This window comes from Bremia lactucae, linkage group LG15 (genome assembly GCF_004359215.1).
Source record: "Bremia lactucae strain SF5 linkage group LG15, whole genome shotgun sequence".
NCBI lineage: Eukaryota > Oomycota > Peronosporomycetes > Peronosporales > Peronosporaceae > Bremia > Bremia lactucae.
Genome location: NC_090624.1, coordinates 3,072,219 through 3,089,735, shown reverse-complemented (window position 1 = coordinate 3,089,735; position 17,517 = coordinate 3,072,219). Strand labels below are relative to the sequence as shown.

At 45.4% G+C, this 17,517-nt stretch overlaps 2 protein-coding genes across 2 annotated transcripts; both read right to left on the bottom strand.

Moving 5' to 3' along the window:
- Positions 1-1,388: 1,388 nt before the first annotated feature.
- On the bottom strand, positions 1,389-3,695 carry CCR75_009758 (uncharacterized protein; the record flags this gene model as incomplete). Its single annotated transcript, XM_067967797.1, has 1 exon — positions 1,389-3,695. One exon carries the CDS (start codon positions 3,693-3,695, stop codon positions 1,389-1,391), a length of 2,307 nt encoding a protein of 768 aa, XP_067823813.1.
- An 11,451-nt stretch (positions 3,696-15,146) lies between these two features.
- On the bottom strand, positions 15,147-16,772 carry CCR75_009759 (uncharacterized protein; the record flags this gene model as incomplete). Its single annotated transcript, XM_067967798.1, has 1 exon — positions 15,147-16,772. The coding sequence occupies one exon, from the start codon at positions 16,770-16,772 to the stop codon at positions 15,147-15,149; it is 1,626 nt and encodes a 541-aa protein (XP_067823814.1).
- Positions 16,773-17,517: the final 745 nt, after the last annotated feature.

Sequence of the window (17,517 nt, the reverse complement as noted above, 5' to 3'; positions counted from 1 at the left end):
CCAGACTGGTCTAATGAAGCTTTTTTGTGAATCAAGTGCATCAGGTCCTTAATACAATTGTTCAAAGTCAACCGAACAGTTCTAGGTAAACGCCTGCGTTCCTCTTTTTCTTGAAGGCTTTTTTTAACCTTATCCGGTCATTTGTAACTAGGCACCTTTGCTAGTAATAATAACAGTACTAGTCAACCTACTGATTACAGTGAAGGTGCGGTTCCTCGAAACTTCACGTACAAAAAGGTACAGAGAAAGGTTTCTTATAAAGCTAAGGTAAATTAGCTTAAGGTCTAGTTTAAGGCGTAAGAATAGAGAAAAAGTAAAACTGTATTAATGTATGTGGTTTTGTTCGCAAGCTTCTTCTGAATTTATTATATATGTAACTTACTATGTATGGCGCCTCCTATGCATGCAAAGCATACCTCAACAGGTTATAAGTTCGATTAAAGGGCGAGTAGCACAGCGATCGATGCAGGCTTTGATTCCTTAGCTTCTGCTGATCTCAAGGAATTCAGCGGCTGTGAAATATTTCAAGGACAAGGACGGCCTCGACTTGAAAAATATATACGGGACATCCCGTACACAGCAGTGAGCACTCCCAGTGGGATGCTCTAGGAATGGCTAGTAATACCACAGGGGCTTAGTAAGGGCCCCCCCCAACATTCAACATATGCGTACTGAATCTGTTAAGACCCGTGCATGAATTCGCACAAAGTTATTTCGACGATGTTTTCGTTCATAGCTGGGCTATGGACGGAAATACGGACGTGAGAGTCATAAAATTGCGCACCCCACAATCGTGTCTTGTAATGATTGGCGCGTTTGATTAAAACTTGAATCAACACCAATCAATAGAATTAATGTCTTATTGCCTCGATATTACCAAATTTTTTAATTTAGGAACTAATCAAAAAAGATATTTATTAGTACTTTTTATCGTATTTCTGTTCATGGAACATAATATTACTTATTCCTCTTTTAGAAAATAATACTTATTTAACGATACAACTCGTTACATCGTTGCTTCGCCTTATATTGAGCAGCAAGCTCCTGTCGAAGATTACACGCTTCGGAGTTTGCGTCAAATAAATTATCTAAATGTCTATTGAATTATTATTATTATCAATTAATTTAAATTTCATTTATTTTTCAATAATAATTGATGATATAATGGGACAAGTTTTTTTTTATTATTCCAACCTAGGCGCATTAATTGTTCATAACGGTGTCTTCGTAGTATTTTAGAGAAAGAATGTATTATATCGTAAAAACCAGCTTAACGAAAGAGGTAAAAAAAACTTTCCCTACGATATAGTCGGCATTTGTATGGAATGTACGTCAAAACAAGTAGTATTGATTATAACGCAAACAGCATGCAAATCGAATTCTGGAGACTAGATTCTTCCATTGCCAATCTCAACGAAAATGACGAGCTTTTTTTCACAGTGCTTCGTGCTACCATCATCCATGCACTGTACTTTGTGCAATTCTTGATTCTCTATCCCAACAATTTCCTCTAGCTTCGAACCACATGAAACGCGATAGACATCCATTGTTGCCAAATTGTGTTCTCGCACAAATGCTGCATATGTTTCTTCCCTTATAAAATATTCTTTCTGCAATCCCCTCGTCACTACCAAATGCAGTTTGGATTCAGCCGGTACACGCGACAGAATCTTTCTTATTGTCTCGAGCGACAGAGGCTGCTCCTCGTCGTTGCATTCGCCAGATATCAGCCCGGAATCAATACGAAAGTCGATCGTTTCACTGTTGGCAGTTTGGACGAAATTGTCCAACTTTAATTCGTCATTAAGCAGCCAAGCTGGCCATTTTACGTTTGGAGGAGACAAGAATGGAACGACCCAATTCCCGCGTGTCTCAAATCCTACAGGAAAATCTATCTTCACATCTTGTGACTTAACGCCCAATTCGTACAAAAGCCGACCCAAAAATGTCGGGAATGCCACCCCACCAAGTCCGGCAACATGACTCGCCAACACGACAGCCGCGAACACGAACACTTCGAAACGCTGCTTCTCGTCCATAGGCTCGTTGGTATCATGCAAATACATTGTTGTAGTCGGCACTGACAAAAAGACCTCACGCAAGGAAAGGTCAAACGGACGATATGACATACCGCCCGTCAGAGTCAAGTAAAGAAGGACGTCATTCGACGGGTGAGGAAACACACTACGACATTTCCAGCTTCTTCTGTCTTCAAAATCGAATTCGGCTTCGTCGGCTTTGTAAGAATTGCCATTTGCCTTCAGAAACAGCCTAAATGTCCTCTTTTCATCTAAGCAAGCATAATGACTGTCAATCAAATTCAATTTACCGTCTTCAACACGACAACTCGAGCAGAGCAACAAGCATAGCTGACCAATTTCAAACTCGTGATGTCGTCTTTGCTTCCTCCGGGCCAATAGTGGTGCCAAATGTCCAACCAGTGCATTTAAGTAATTTGCTGTATTATTGCCGACATTCCACGGATTTTCCCGTATATACTGGATAGCAATCTCAGCGAAGAGCGGTCGACTATTCGCGACAATGTTTTGGAAAACCGTTGGTAGTATTTGAACATCACTGCCAATTACGGTGCGAGGTAAAAGTGGGTGCACTATGCACCACAGATAATCCGCAGGACATCGCGATCCAGAGGAAACCGAAGTCAAACCTCGTGCCGTACCACTCGTGGAGCTGACTACCACAACAAGACCAAACGATCGAAATACGTTTAGCATGAGACGAAGGCGACGTCTATTATCGTAAGCCCAACGATCGTTTGATGCGGCTTTTCGATCAATTTCACGCGGAAAATCATCTAGAAAAAAGATAAAGGGCTTTTTTCCATTCGTAACACGATCTTTGAGTGCCTGATTGACATCGTTACGAGTCCAAACAGCTGTTTCCAATTCATTTTTTTCGAGCAGTGCAGCATAGATAAAGCCATAAAGAGATAAATAATTTTCACCTTGCAATAACATAATGCTGCCCGTATTTGGCCCATTCGTCATTTCAAAGTCTTTTTTCAGGCAATTTTCGAAAACGCGGCTACGTGATGCATACGCTGCACTAATGTCTTGTCCTTTATCATCGACATTGTCACACATTATGTGATAAATATCAAATTGTCCAGTGGCGTCCAAGTTGAATGCCATTTGCGTCTTTCCCATACCAGACGAGCTTTCCAAAACGACAAATGGTGTAACCTCATCTTTGCTCTCGAGAATTGAGCGGATTGCTTTCGAAAGTGACTCGACTTGTTGTTGACTAGCAAGTGTCTTGGAAAGAGTCTCATACCTTTCCACAGTTTTCGCGGTTTTGCTGTTCCGCGAAATAGAGAGAATTTGTCGTGGGACCACTACCAGCACGTGAATTTGCCTTGGCTGCGGCGCGGGCATTTGGTTTTCGTTTAGATAACGCTGGATAGACCGAGTTGACATCAATGGCTTGCAATCAAGCATACTTTCGATGTCATCATCCACATTTCCCTTTATAAGTTGCTGTGCACTCGGCTCGCTATCTGACAGCCACGCGTTCCCCTTTCTCGCCAAGTACAGCTCGAGTTCGGCAGCATCGCATTTTATTTTGTTTGAGTTTTTAATTTTGATAGCGTCATTCAAGGCCACCACTGACTTCGTTTCGTCAATGGTCACAGGGAATACGCTTCTCTCTCCGACTATGGCACATAAGAGCTTCATTATACGTGTTTTGTCTTTCTGGGAACTCTAAACGCCGCAGATTATCCCTTGAGGTTGTAAACAGCATAGATTGAAAAGTGAAATTAATGATTTAAGCTTTAACTGAGAAATTCCGTAGAACTTTCCACTTCTTCCAGTTCGACAGGAGACGCAGTGCAACAGTTGAATTATATCACTCTTCGAACTAATGTCTCGTTGCGTCAATATTTCCAAATTTGATAACATTGGATGAATCAAGTCAACTAATTAATAAAGATAATTATTTGTACATTTTATCTTATTTCTTCTTATATAAAATAAGAATATTTTTTCCTCTTACAGGAAATAATACTAAATATTACTGGTTACTTTAAGTTAAAATTAACGCCGCCAATCGCCTGTAACGAGGTGTATCTTTACGTGAAATTAACACTTAAAAGGTTGTTAATGAATATATTAATTAACAAAAGGTAGAGTTGGAGAATTTTACTTTACATAGTAATTTTCGAACAGCTTATCCATTGCAAGATATTTGCCATTATATCTACTTGCTCCGCGGTCCCCCGTCAGCACTGGACGCACACAAAAAGAGATACAGAAAAGACTTTATTACATGTTATGTATTAGTTTATAATTAAGTTGGTATTAAGTAGATAGAAACAGAAGCACTGTATTATATTAAATACAGTTTACTTATAACTCTCTTTAGAGAAAGTGTTCTAAAGAGAGTCTTCCTCTGCACGTATTAGTGTGCGTGAAGCGACGTGAGGCACCACTCGCGCTGTGCGTCTAGCAACAGGCGCATCGATAACAGTAACGAAACGCGTAGTGAAATTTAACTACACGTTAACAGATTTACAGTATGATGAAATCATCATCGTACTGGATTTGGATGACAAATTTGATGTCATCCTAGGTTTGCCTTGGCTCAGAAAATATGAGCCAAGGATCAACTGGCAGCATCGATCCGTAAAGATGCCTGCCACTTGTTAATGAGATGACCATCTAATGAACATTTTGGAGCGTTCACAAGCGTGTGGATGTGCTACGAGGGAGAGCGATGGCCTTACTTAAGCTACGGTCGTTAGTACAACTGCACAAGATCACAGTGTGATTACTAATCACCCTGTGGAGTCAGCTGCCGGCGGCTGTGCGAATACACATGCAGCGCCGAAGGTCCACCACTCAAATAAGTCGAGTGGATTGAGACATGAATGTGCGTCTAGCGAGCAACATTCAAGGAATATACCGGTTGTTCAAAAGGGGCAACACGATGATCCTAGGTCAAGTAGAGAGTCGACGGTAGAGGACCCGACTGTGATAGCGCAATCACAGTCGGTAAGACGTTGAAGGAATAAGTCCCCACATACTTTAGAAAAAAAAAACTTGAATAATTAATGCTGAATTGACTAGAATTCAGCATTCCGAGGGATTGATCCCTCGACAGCCTATTGACAAATACCAGGAAGAAACCGAGACGTTGAATGTCTTGGTTAATAACGGATCAAGAAAAGGCGCTTATACTCTTGATCTGTATGCGCCTCCGATGTTAACTTCGGAGATAACTCAATTAAAACCCTAAAAACCAAGCAGTTCTTGAGAGATCTGCATAGTGGTAGAATCAAGAGGATCTGCGTTTTCGTCAAAGAGGACGAATGCGTAACCGATATTCGGATAGCGAAAAAGTTTGTAGAGAACAAACGGGTTTTCAGCAGCTAATTGATCGACGAAAGTGTTCTCGATGTGAACACTCGGATTGAGAGATATACTTCTCCATCCTCTGAGTAACTTTAGACAAATTCTTTATACAAAGATTTGATTGAATTCAAAGATGTATTCCCCAAAGCAGTTCCGTGCGAGTAGCCTAAGGCTAAAGGCATCCGACATGAGATCGAGCTCAAACCGGGCTCGAGATATTGTGTCATGAAGCAGTGGCCACTGACACGGCGTGCGTCCTAATTACGAAAAGATCAGGGCAAATACCGACTGGCCAGTTCCAGTCGATGTCAAGGGACTTAGAAAGTTCCTTGGTTTAGCGGCGTACTTGCACAAGTACTCTCGCAATTATGCAGAGATGACAGTTCATCTCTCTCGTCTCTTGAAAAAAGACGAGAAATGGTTATGGAACGCTGATTGTCAGCGTTCGTTTGAAGGTATCAAGCAAAGCTTGATGCAATCGCCCATCTTGGCGATTGCAGATCAAGACAGACCATTCCATGTGGTCTGTGACGCCAGCGATTTCGCAATCGGCTGCGCGTTAAAGAAATACGATACAGACGGCGCGGAGCGCGTCGTCTGTTACCAATCGCGCCAGCTGCAACCAGCTGAACGCAATTACCCAGTGCATGACAAGGAACTCCTTGCTATGAAATATGCATTGGCTAAAATTTAGGGTCTACCTCCTCGGAGATAGATCATTCATCGTATATACGGACTATGCGTCATTACGCATGGCCGTAAATAGCCCACACCTCTTGCAAAGAATGGCGAGGTGGCTATCCTTCTTCGCGGAGTATAATTTCTTCGTGGAATACAAACCAGGATGACTTAGTGTCGTCGCTGATGCGTTATCACGCCGACCCGATTTTGAGCCGGCTGCGCATTCCAACAGAGAAAATAATCACATTGTTGCAACACTCACTATGAGTGTTCCGTCATCAACCTTAGTTGATGACATAAAGAAAGCCTACACAGAAGATAAGGACCTTCTATGTTCGATGGATCATTTAATGAATCCATCCGATAAATCTTTAAAAGATGTACTGGCTTTGTATCGATCGTCATCCGATCGATACGCAACACGCAACGGCTTATTGTATTACACAGCCGTTACCGGCGATACCCACGTGTCGTCGTCCCAACTCACAATGATTTGCGCTTGCGCACCATGTATGAGTGTCACGATGCTCCAACAAGTGGACATCGTGGACGTGAGAAGACTTACCTCACAATAAGTCACGACTTTTACTGGCCCCGCCAGTATCAGTTCGTGCGCAAGTACATTCGTGCTTGCAAGGCATGCTAACGGGTGAAGCCTATCCCTTCATCCCGTGCACCTCTCCAACCCCTACCACTATCGGCAAAATGTTGGCAGTCCGTATCGATGGACTTCGTCTTCGGATTTACCAGGAGACGATCACAGAAAGAATGGAATCCTTGTTTTTATAGACAGATTCAGCAAGATAGTACATTTTGCTGCAGTACCAGAGTCATCACGGCTCCGGGCTGTGCCCGCGTCTTTATCGACACGGTACTATAACTCCACGGTTTACTCCGTGAATTGGTCCCAGATAGTGATCAAGGGTCTACGGCGGCGTTTTGGCAATCCGTGTTCCGATCTCTCGGAACACGGCTGACTATGTCAACTTCTGATCGACCAGCGACAGATGGTCATACGGAACACGTAAATCGCGTCCTTGTAGAGATACTTCGAGGTTACGTCCAATCGTATCCTAGTTACAGCGAATTTTAAGCAATGGCTGAATTCGCCATCAATAATTCGGTGCATGCGTCTACAACGCATACACCATTCTTCGTGAATGGCTTACGCCATCCACGCATACCCACCCAATTAGCGAGTAACAGTAAACTACTACCCGAGTTCATTAGGCCTTTCCGTGTGCTGCATCGCAGAGGCAATGCGTACACACTAGAATAGCCACGTAGGATGCGAACGCATCCAAAGGTTTACGTTGGTCGGCTCCACCCGTACCATCAGTACGCGGTTCCTTCCGAGGACGGATCTGACCATTTTCAAGAAACCCTAAAAGATTCGGTCACGAACCAGTTCTCATGTTGAATCTGGAAATTGTCATGTCAGGTCCGAAAATCCTCGATACCGCAATGAGCTGACAACAGCTCATCACGAAGAGCGTGATACTTTCGTTCGTACTCCAACATAGGGTACGCACTCTTCGAACGGTTGGATCACCGTTCGATATCGTGCGCTTGCAACGTCTGCTCTAACGAGCGACGCTTACCGCGCTCGTAATAAAGTCCTTCTTCCAAATCATGGAGGAAGCGATCGAGTTTGTCGATCTTCGACTCTAGATCCGACACATGGGTCGGATCTAATTTTCCCTCCTCCACCACAACCATTGGTGGATTCCCACTGTGGTCAACGTTTCCTTGTGGAACGTATTCTAAACCACCTTGATGTGAAGGGGCAGCGAACGAGTTAAATGGTTCGCTGTGGCGGTTATCCACCTTCGCATGGCAGCTGGGAGCCTCGTTCCCAGCTATTTGTTGACGTTGAGGTCCTCGTCCGTCAGTATGACGAGACTAATCCGATGGATCAGAATGTCCATCGGAGAACACGCACCCTAGCGCGTGAAATTCGATTACAAAACGTCAATCGCATCACGCATCTCGATAGAGATGCGAGCCCTTCCCCAGGGCGAAGAATGGGAATAAACATCCCTTTTCACTCGTTCCGTGGTGTCGACACAACACGATCACTCCACGTGAGGCATGGAAGTCCTGCCCCACGTGACAACCGATGCAATTTATACCTTGCACCGGTTGGAATTCGCTTCTTAAACCTAACGCGAATCGCGTTAAGTCTTTGAAACCAGGCTTCGGTTCAATGTCTTTGACATTGCGAATACACGCGCTCCAGGCTTGCATCAACGAGACTTTATTTCGCTTATTGTTGCCACTATACCATCGATGCTTGAAAAAGCATCGAGATAAAAAAACAATTCTTCCTCAACGCGAAAGTTCTTTGCGCTGGGATCAAGGTCATGTATCTTTGTCGCAATAAATACGGGATATTTATTGTGAGGAGCAGTCTCTCCAGACAAGCTATTAAATAACTGTTCGGGCAAAAGCCACGGCTTCTTCTCAGGGGCAAGACGATACATTTTAGTGTCTACGATCCCCTGAGTGGTACCCACTGAGCAGGGGTACCACAAGAACTTTTATTTTGATGGCTTACGCCATCGTCATTACCACGCACAGATATAAGTGAGGGTGACGGCACGGGAGACGGTGCTGGCGATGAGGATTCATCCTCATCGTCGGAACCGAACATGCTGTAGCGAATGCTACCAGCACGTTTACTTGAATGAGCCCCCTCATTCGAAGGCTCATAGTCAACCGCCCGACGACGATCAGGCGACTGTTCTGCTCTCTTTGAGTCGGCCATTTCGTCCGACTCGCATTCATAGTCAATCCCTAAAGAGGGGTCGCACTGACTTGGTGACTCGCCACGTGCACCCGCAACATCTAGTGTTGCGGGAGAAGATGATACTACGACAGATGAAACGTTTGCTGCAAGAGACAATAATGCGTCGCCCGGGCTGGGTGTACCGCAGCCGAAAGCGCCGCACTATTCGCATAACGCATGGACCTTTAAACCATGCGATATAATTGAAAATGATGGTTTTGACCAATCAATATTGCTTTTAATAAAGTGGTCTTATAGTGACCACTCTACCTAATGACAGTCACAGCGATTGCCGTCAAGGGAGGGGTGATGTGACGGGGTGTATCGTTACATGTAATTAAGACTTAAAATTTGTTAATTAATATATTATCTAAAAGGTGGATACTATTTGGAGAATATTACTTTGCATGGTAATATTTTAAAAGCTTGTCTATTGGTAGATATTGACCATTATATCTACTTTCTTCGCGGTCCAGTCAGCGCTGGACCCGCGCAAAGAGAAAGACAGATAAGACTTAATTACATGTTTGTATTAGATTATAATTAAGTTAGCATTGAATAGATCGACAAGAAGAACTTAATAAATTAATACAGTTATTAACTAATTCTTTTTAACGCAAGTGTTTTAAAGAGAGTCTTTCTCTGCACGTACTAGTGTACGAGAAGTGACGTGAGGCACCACTCGCACTGAGGCAGGGCGAAGTGGACTTGTACTGAAGCAGTACAAGTCAGTAGTGCCCCGTTACATAATTGCGAGAGTACTTGTGCAAGTACGCCGCTAAACCAGGAACTTTCTAAGTCCCTTGACATCGACTATACTAATTAACAACCTTTAAGTGTTAATTTGATGTAACGATACACCCCGTTACAACAGAGGGTGGTGGATAAACAGGACATCCCGTACACAGCAGTGAGCACTCCCCGTGGGATGCTCTGGGAATGACTAATGCCACAGGGGCTCCTGCAACATTCAACAGATGCGTAACGGAATTATTGAGACCGGTGCGAGAATTCGCACCGAGTTATTTCGACGATGTATTCGTCCATAGCCGAGCCATGGACTGATATAATGACGTGGAAGTTCATAAAACTCACGTTCGTCAGGTTCTTACACTTATGCGAAAGCATAAGTTGTATGCAAATCTCAAGAAGTGTATATTCGCTGTAAGCGAAATACCACTTTTTGGGGAGCATCGTCGGTGAACACGGCGTGCGGCCTAATCCCGAAAAGATCAAGGCAATTACCGACTGGCCAGTTCCGAGGAGGACTTTTTGGTGAAATTTTTATTAACCACTGTGAGGCAAAGGGGGTTCGAACGAGTTATTTCGATCGTATCCACCCTCACATGATAGTTGGGAGCCTCGTTTTCAACTGATGTTGGACGTTCCAGGTCTCGTCTTGCAGTACGCCGAGACCCATCCTCCTTGGCAGAAGCTCCATCAAGAATGAGCGTTTCCTGCGCTCGTAAAAAGGTTTGAGGTTCTCAATCCCTTGACACATCTCGTAAGAGACGAGAGTCCTCCAGTGGGGATCTTTGCGGGAATATTCTTCTTAGAAGCATGGCCGACACCCATAAAGCAGCATGGGCATAAGTCCCCCGACGAGAGGCAAGGAATCCCTACCTCTCTAGACAAACGGTGCAACTTATAGCGCGCACCGACTCTGGTCCGTTTCTCGAAGCGTTCACGGAAAGCTTTAGGAGGGGGCCAAAATTTCGGCGGAAGCGTTTGATGCTTTAAAAGCAAGAGGTGCTACTTCTTCGCGAGGGCCTTGCTCGGATTGAAGGCTCTTTTGAGGCGGTCCAAGCCGTCTTTCAATGCTGGAACGTCAGCAGCCTCGCTTACAAGGTCAGATGGACATCCTGGTGTGGATGCAGCAGTCTGCGGCATGGCCGTCCTTTTCGGCTTAAGAGCCTTCAAGTCCACGTGGAAAGGGTTCGTTATGCTTTAGTAAGCCGACGTAGAACACTGGGTGTTTACGCAGCTTGCTAGAAAGGTTTAGCGTATAAGCTAGGCTCTTCTTGATCACGACTGTAATGGTCCAAAAAAGCACAAGTGTGATTTGGTCATGAGGGCCGCGGAAACCAAGTTGGTAGGTAGATTTTAGCGTTATTAAAACTCCGTCTCCGACCGTATAAGAATTAATACACCTTCTGCCTTTGGCATCTGCCTGTCCTTTCTGTTTGTCTTGGCTGTCAGCCATCGTGACTTCAAGAATCTGCGGGAGTGAAACCTAGAAACCTGTGGTTAAAAAAAGTTCCCAGGTACCTTTGGAAATAAGTTGTAAGGACTGGAGACACTAAATCGCGTTGCGAGAAACTCGCTTACTTGTTTCCGAATGGTACAGGGCTTATATCAGCAAACATATCGGCTAATTCCCCCCACCAAGCCCTGAACCAAGCCGTGACATCGTTAAAGGAACGCGTGGGTGGGCGAAACCGTTGACATAGAGCGAAGTGAAGTCTGTAGAAGCATAGACGGCGTTATTAAATGCAAATTTTACCACTAGGAGCTTTGGGATCCAGAGATTTTGGTGACTGAGCACCACACACTGCGTAAAACGTCTTCAATGACGGGATTTCCACGTCAGTTTGACCATTGGTCTGGGGATGGTCCGCGGTGGACATGTTTAATCTGGTGCCAAGCACTCGGAAAATCAATTACCAGAATTTACCTGTGAAACGGAGGTCTCGATCAGAGACAATTGCCGCAGGCAAACCGTGTTGTCGAAACCCGAACATGCGATCGATAAGCAGCCTTGCTGTACCTTCACCATCAACGGTATCCGGCACAGCCGCTAAGTGAGTCATTTTGCTATATTGGTCAACAAAGACCACGATTCCGGCGTTACCGGCCATATCTTTCGGTAACCCCCTGTGGGTACGGGCAGACTTGCCAGTGGTGCAGTTACGTGCGCCGAGGAATTAACGCGTTGGCAGGTTTCGCATGTGCGAACGTATGTGCTGAACCATTTATAAAGTTTGGGCCACCAATAAATCTGGCTTCAGAGCCGTAGGTCTTTTCTCTACTGAGATTACCAGTAAGGACAGTACCGTGTGCCTCGTATAGAATTCGGTACCTCAAATGCTTATCATGAAGAGCAACGACACGCGGAGGGTCCGCGATGTTTGTGCAATAAAGCAACAGGTTGTTATCAATAAAAAATCGATGTAAGCTTGCACGCAAAGGTGCCAACAATTCAAATTCGAATTAGTGCTGTTAAGAGCTCGTAGCAGAGCTACAGACTGCTCGTCTTTGGCGTAAGCCGAACGGATTGATTCAGTAATAGGCGATAGTATAGTCGGTGAATGAGAGAGCTCATAATCCGGCCTGCGTATAACGCATCAGCCAAAGCATTCTGCTTGCCGGGCTTATACGTCACCTCGAAGTTGTATTCGGCGAAAAAGGATAGCCATCGAGCCATTCTCTGCGAGAGATGGGGCATTACGCACGGCGAACAAGTCGCCGTGCGTATGCAGCGTGATCTGTATATATCACAAACGGCTTAGAGCCCAGCAGATGAACTCTGAATTTGACAAGAGTATATTTCATAGTAAGTAACTATTTGTCATGAACTGGGTAGTGCTTTTCCGCAGCTTAAAGCTGCCTAGACTCGAACGCAAGAATACATTCACGCCCATCAGCATCTGTTTGTAACAGCGCACTGATAATGGCAGAATCCGATGCATCACAGACGACGCAGAAAGGCCAATCTGGATTTGGCAGTGCCAGAAATGGGGCATGGATAAGATTGTCCTTAACTGCCTAAAAAGCATTATGTTCTGCGCTAGTCCAGCACCAATATGAATATTTTTAATAATGGCCTAGCCAAATTGCCTTTTTTCTGCTATGTTTGAGTAAATAGTTGGCGAGACCCGACCACTTACGCAAATCTTTTTGGTTTTTAGGAACCGGCCAATCTACTATGGCTTTTATTTAAGCGGGATTCGCTCTTGGGTCTCGCTTTCTAATGAAGAACCCTAAGAAGGATTTTCTTCTGCGCCAAAAATGCATTTAGATGCATTGACATACAATTTATTTGTGCGCATACACTCGAGCACTGCTCGCAAATGGTCTTGTGGTTTTCCACAGCCGTCTAGCCTTGTTCTGCTCAGCTATGGACAATATATAATCAAAATAAGTATGTGCATAACCTCGATGAGGGCGGAACAGTTGCGTCACTAAACGATTAAATGTTGCCGGGGCGTTGGAAAGCCCTTGTGGCATAACTATTCACTCCCATAGCATTCCGCTTGGGGTGCTAAAACCTGTAAGCGCAATATCGCTAGCTCGCGTGAGCAGTTGGTGGAAACCTATAAATAAGTCAAGAGCACTGTACATTGTACATCCCACCATATTGTTCTGAAGAACATCATTTCTATGAATGGGGGTTGTGCTGGTATAGTGGCAGCGTAAAGCTTATTATAAGCATGTACAATGCGCCATTTACCATTTGGCTTTTTGACACAAAATGTCGGTGTCGAATGAGGAGATTCGCTATCTCATACCACTCCAGCCTCGTGCTTAGCACGGAAGAAATTTTTAATGACGTCACACAGTTCCTTTGGTAAAGGCCATTGTCGGGTAATACAGTATATGGGTTCCCGGAACCAAGTCAATTTCATGACGGACACCTCTATCCGAATGTAAACAGGTAGTGGATTGGTGCATACCACATCTTAGAATTCCTTAATTAAGGAATAGAATGGATCCGTAAAATCTTTAGGATCGATGATCCACTCCGCGCACTAAGCGCATCACTTATGCCCTCCAGGACAGCTTTGTCCAGAAGCGACGATGAATTAAACTTAATCGTTTGTCGAATGACCATCTCAGATAAGCCGCCAGACTTTAAGACTCGGCCGCACCCCCTCATAGACGTTTCGTCTAGCTCTAAAAGACCATGCAGTAAAGGGATTGCCGGAAGGCTAACTTCTCCCTCGATGTTACCGGTTACACCATTTACAAGCGTATGAAAGTGTTCGCTGGTATCACTTTGTAAGCGTATAGACGCTTCGCGTCTCCCCTTTCTTGGAGAGGAGACAATACGCATCTTAGAAGTCGGGACATTCACGTCCCATATTTTTTAGCCTGTATTAGTTCTATACCAGAGCTGGTGTCTAATCCGACATCTGACGAGGAGTTGTGTAACTTAACTTCCTTGTCCAGTGACCGTTTACATGTCACCACACGTGCATTAAAAGGGTTTGACCCGAAATGCCCTGGCAAACCGCCAATAGTGTCACTATTGACACTCAGTATGGTACCACCCCGGCCGACCACTCGGTTGACTCAGACGTGCCACTCCACGTATCTCAGTAATATTACACCCTTGATAACTTCGCCTTAGGCCTACAATGCTTTCAGCATTCAGTGAATCGTTATTACAATGAGTGTCACTCGACGGAGTACGTGCCGTTCCACCTTCATGTGCTCAAAATCAATGTTTCAACATTGGAGTGTATTAACTCAGACATTCCAATGTCGAAAACACTGACAGACTCAGTCAATGATCCGCACCAATAGCGCTTTTGTTGCCTAGCAAAGGTGGGTTCATAACTTTATATACTTATTAAAATCTAAAACCTTACTCTAGCTAATTTAAAATAGATTTCCGCAGCCAGATTAATGTATGGCTGCTGCCACATATGTTGCCCATAATAAATGGGATTTTAGAAATTATCTTATTTTTTAAAGAAACCAAAGGGTATTTTACCCATAAAGTAAATGTACCACAACAGCGGTTCACCAACCGACGTCTGCCCGGGAAGGCTTATTTACTGTCGCTGATCGCAGCGCAAGCCTCAAGAAGGCACTAAACACTCGAGCATCAAGAGGAGAACTGAACTTTATAACGTAAATCTAACCATAACCAACTTATAATAGATTTCGGCAACCGGATCGCACTTGGCAACTCTTGCTTCCATTCATTACCTGACCGAATCCGACGTGTTTCTCGCTTATTCTAAGCAACTGCAACGACATCAACATGCAACATGGCAGCGAACGGAAGTGCACCTTGTCAATCGTGATAACATTGCCACAAAAAAGAACACTTTTTTGTGCGCGATGCCACTACGTTCACAATGTGCACGTTCACAGCGGAGTAACATTGACGGTCTCCCGCGCTCAAATTTTGTGTTAAAAGTACCTTTCAAGCGACATTGAATTTCACGTGTAACAATGATCATTTCTAATAACTCTCCTACGGTCCTTGCCGGGTGTTGCTCTAAAAAAATAAGCGTCGTTGTAACAAATCTCCAAGGGTTCTCTATGCGTGTGTGTACAGACCAGCGATGCGATTCCTATCCGAAGCGTTGGTTTTGAGATACTTCTGGCTGAAAGCCTTCGTTTAAAAAGTACCGCTCCACCGCGTCTGCAACCCCCCGACCCTCGTTAATCGCCCACACTACCAATGACTGACCGCGACGGCAATCACCTGCAGCAAACACACCTTCGACGGACGTCTGGTAGTCTCCGTACGCAGCACGAATGTTGCGACGTTGATCCACTTCAAGCCCGAGGCCCTCGGCAATGTTTTGCTCCGGGTGAACAAAACCCATGGCAAAGAGCACGAGATCACACGGAATTTCCTCCTCAGTACCAGATACCTCTGTGATCAAACCGGTCTTGGGATCCTTTTCGCCTAGAATCGTCACTACGTGCGTAATCTCGTCCTGAGCATTGCCCATGAATGCCTTTGTGACGCGCGAGTATCGCCGTGGGTCTTCTCCAAACACCGAACGGACCTCAGCGTGGCCATAGTCGACACCGTATATACGCGGGTACTCTGGCCACGGGTTTTCCGGGGCACGCTGCGCTGGAGGCACTGGATTATGCTCCAAATTAACGACCGACTTGCACCGCTGGCGCATGGACGTGGCAATGCAGTCGGTCCCAGTATCACCGCCACCAATGACCACGACATCCCGGCCTTCCGCCGTGACAAAGTTGCGGTCCCAACCGCTCTGGAGCTTCCCGTCCACGGTCAGCATGAGCCGCTTCTGGTTCTTTGTCAAAAACTCCATCGCAAAATGCACGCCCTTGAGGTGGCGGCCAGGAATGACCATGTCACGCGGGACAGTGGATCCTAGCGCCAGAACGACTGCGTCATTCTCATTTTGTAGCTGTTCCACGGACGTAGTGACGCCAATAGTCGCGTTCGTGACGAAATCAATCCCTTCCTCTCGCAGCAACTCAACGCGACGATTGACAGTCTTCTTGTCAAGCTTCATATTCGGAATGCCATACATCAAGAGGCCCCCGACCCGATCCTCACGCTCGTACACCGTGACGTAGTAGCCCTTTTGATTCAGCTGGTCCGCGGCCGCGAGTCCCGCTGGACCAGAGCCTACAACAGCCACACGTAGACCATTTCGGCGTGGGATCCGAGGCACAATCCATCCCTCTTCAAACGCGCGGTCTACAATTGCGTACTCGGTGTTCTTGATCGTCACCGGATCGTCCACGAGACCAGCGACACACGCCGCCTCACACGGCGCGGGGCAGACGCGTCCCGTGAACTCGGGAAAGTTGTTGGTCTTGTGCAAGCGGTCACTGGCCTCCTTCCATTCGTCCCGAAAAACCAATTCGTTCCACTCGGGAATGAGATTGTTCACGGGACAGCCCGTGTTGGTCTGGCAAAACGGGGTGCCACAGTCCATACAGCGTGCTGCTTGGATCTTGCGCTCTACAGCGTCACGGCAGCCTGAATTGATCTCATTCCAATCGTGCAAGCGCTCTACCACGTCGCGGTAAGGGTCAGCCTCGCGCGGAAACTCGATAAAGGCGCGCGCACTGTCAATTTCGCCCTTGGAGCCGTCGCGCTTATCAAATACGGGCTCAGCTAGCGTGGACGCCGAACGACGCAGCAACGGAAAGGAGCGAGGGGCCGCTGAAGATGACAGACGTAGACGCACGATGGAGAGCATTGGCCTCCTAAGTGTGTGCGAGCGAGCAATTTGCGGAATGGACACACTTATTATATCAATGGCAAGCCATCTGAGCTTACATTTTTGCGAGGAAATGCGTTCTGATAGTAGTTGAAGACTTTAGATTAGACTAAAAATGGGTACTAAAATGGATAATAATTTCTAGAGGTTAACGAATTGGCTCGGCTAGGAAATAAAAGCGACGGAATAGTTTCTAAGTCTCTTGGCTGCTGTCACGTGTCGACACATTTTGTCACAAAAAGAGGATCGTGATCAGAAGCAACGCAATGTGGTATTGAAAATTGCGTGGTCCACTAAGGACGAAGCAGACGTGGCATTTATAGCAGAACCTTGAAGCTTAGGTATTTCACACCAATCGCTACCACTGTGAGAAGTCTGGTACAGCACGATTTTAGAGCCTTCTTAAAATCCTCAACGCAGTTGGCTCATAAAGCTTTTTTTTTCGTGATCCTTATTCCTCCAAACGGCAAGCGATCTGTGAGGTCGACGACCAGAGCAAGCTTTAATGCTCTTTTTGTATTGTCGATCGCAGATTTAGGCTATAGTTAAATACTTGGCGATTGAATGACCGATTTGTCTGGTAATTTTGCGGAATTGGCACATGCTCGACTAAAAGGTTGACGACCATAAGCCTCATTGTAACGGGGTGTATCGTTACATGAAATTAACAATAAAAGATTGTTAATTAATATTATCCAAAAGGTAGATAATATTTGGAGGAAAT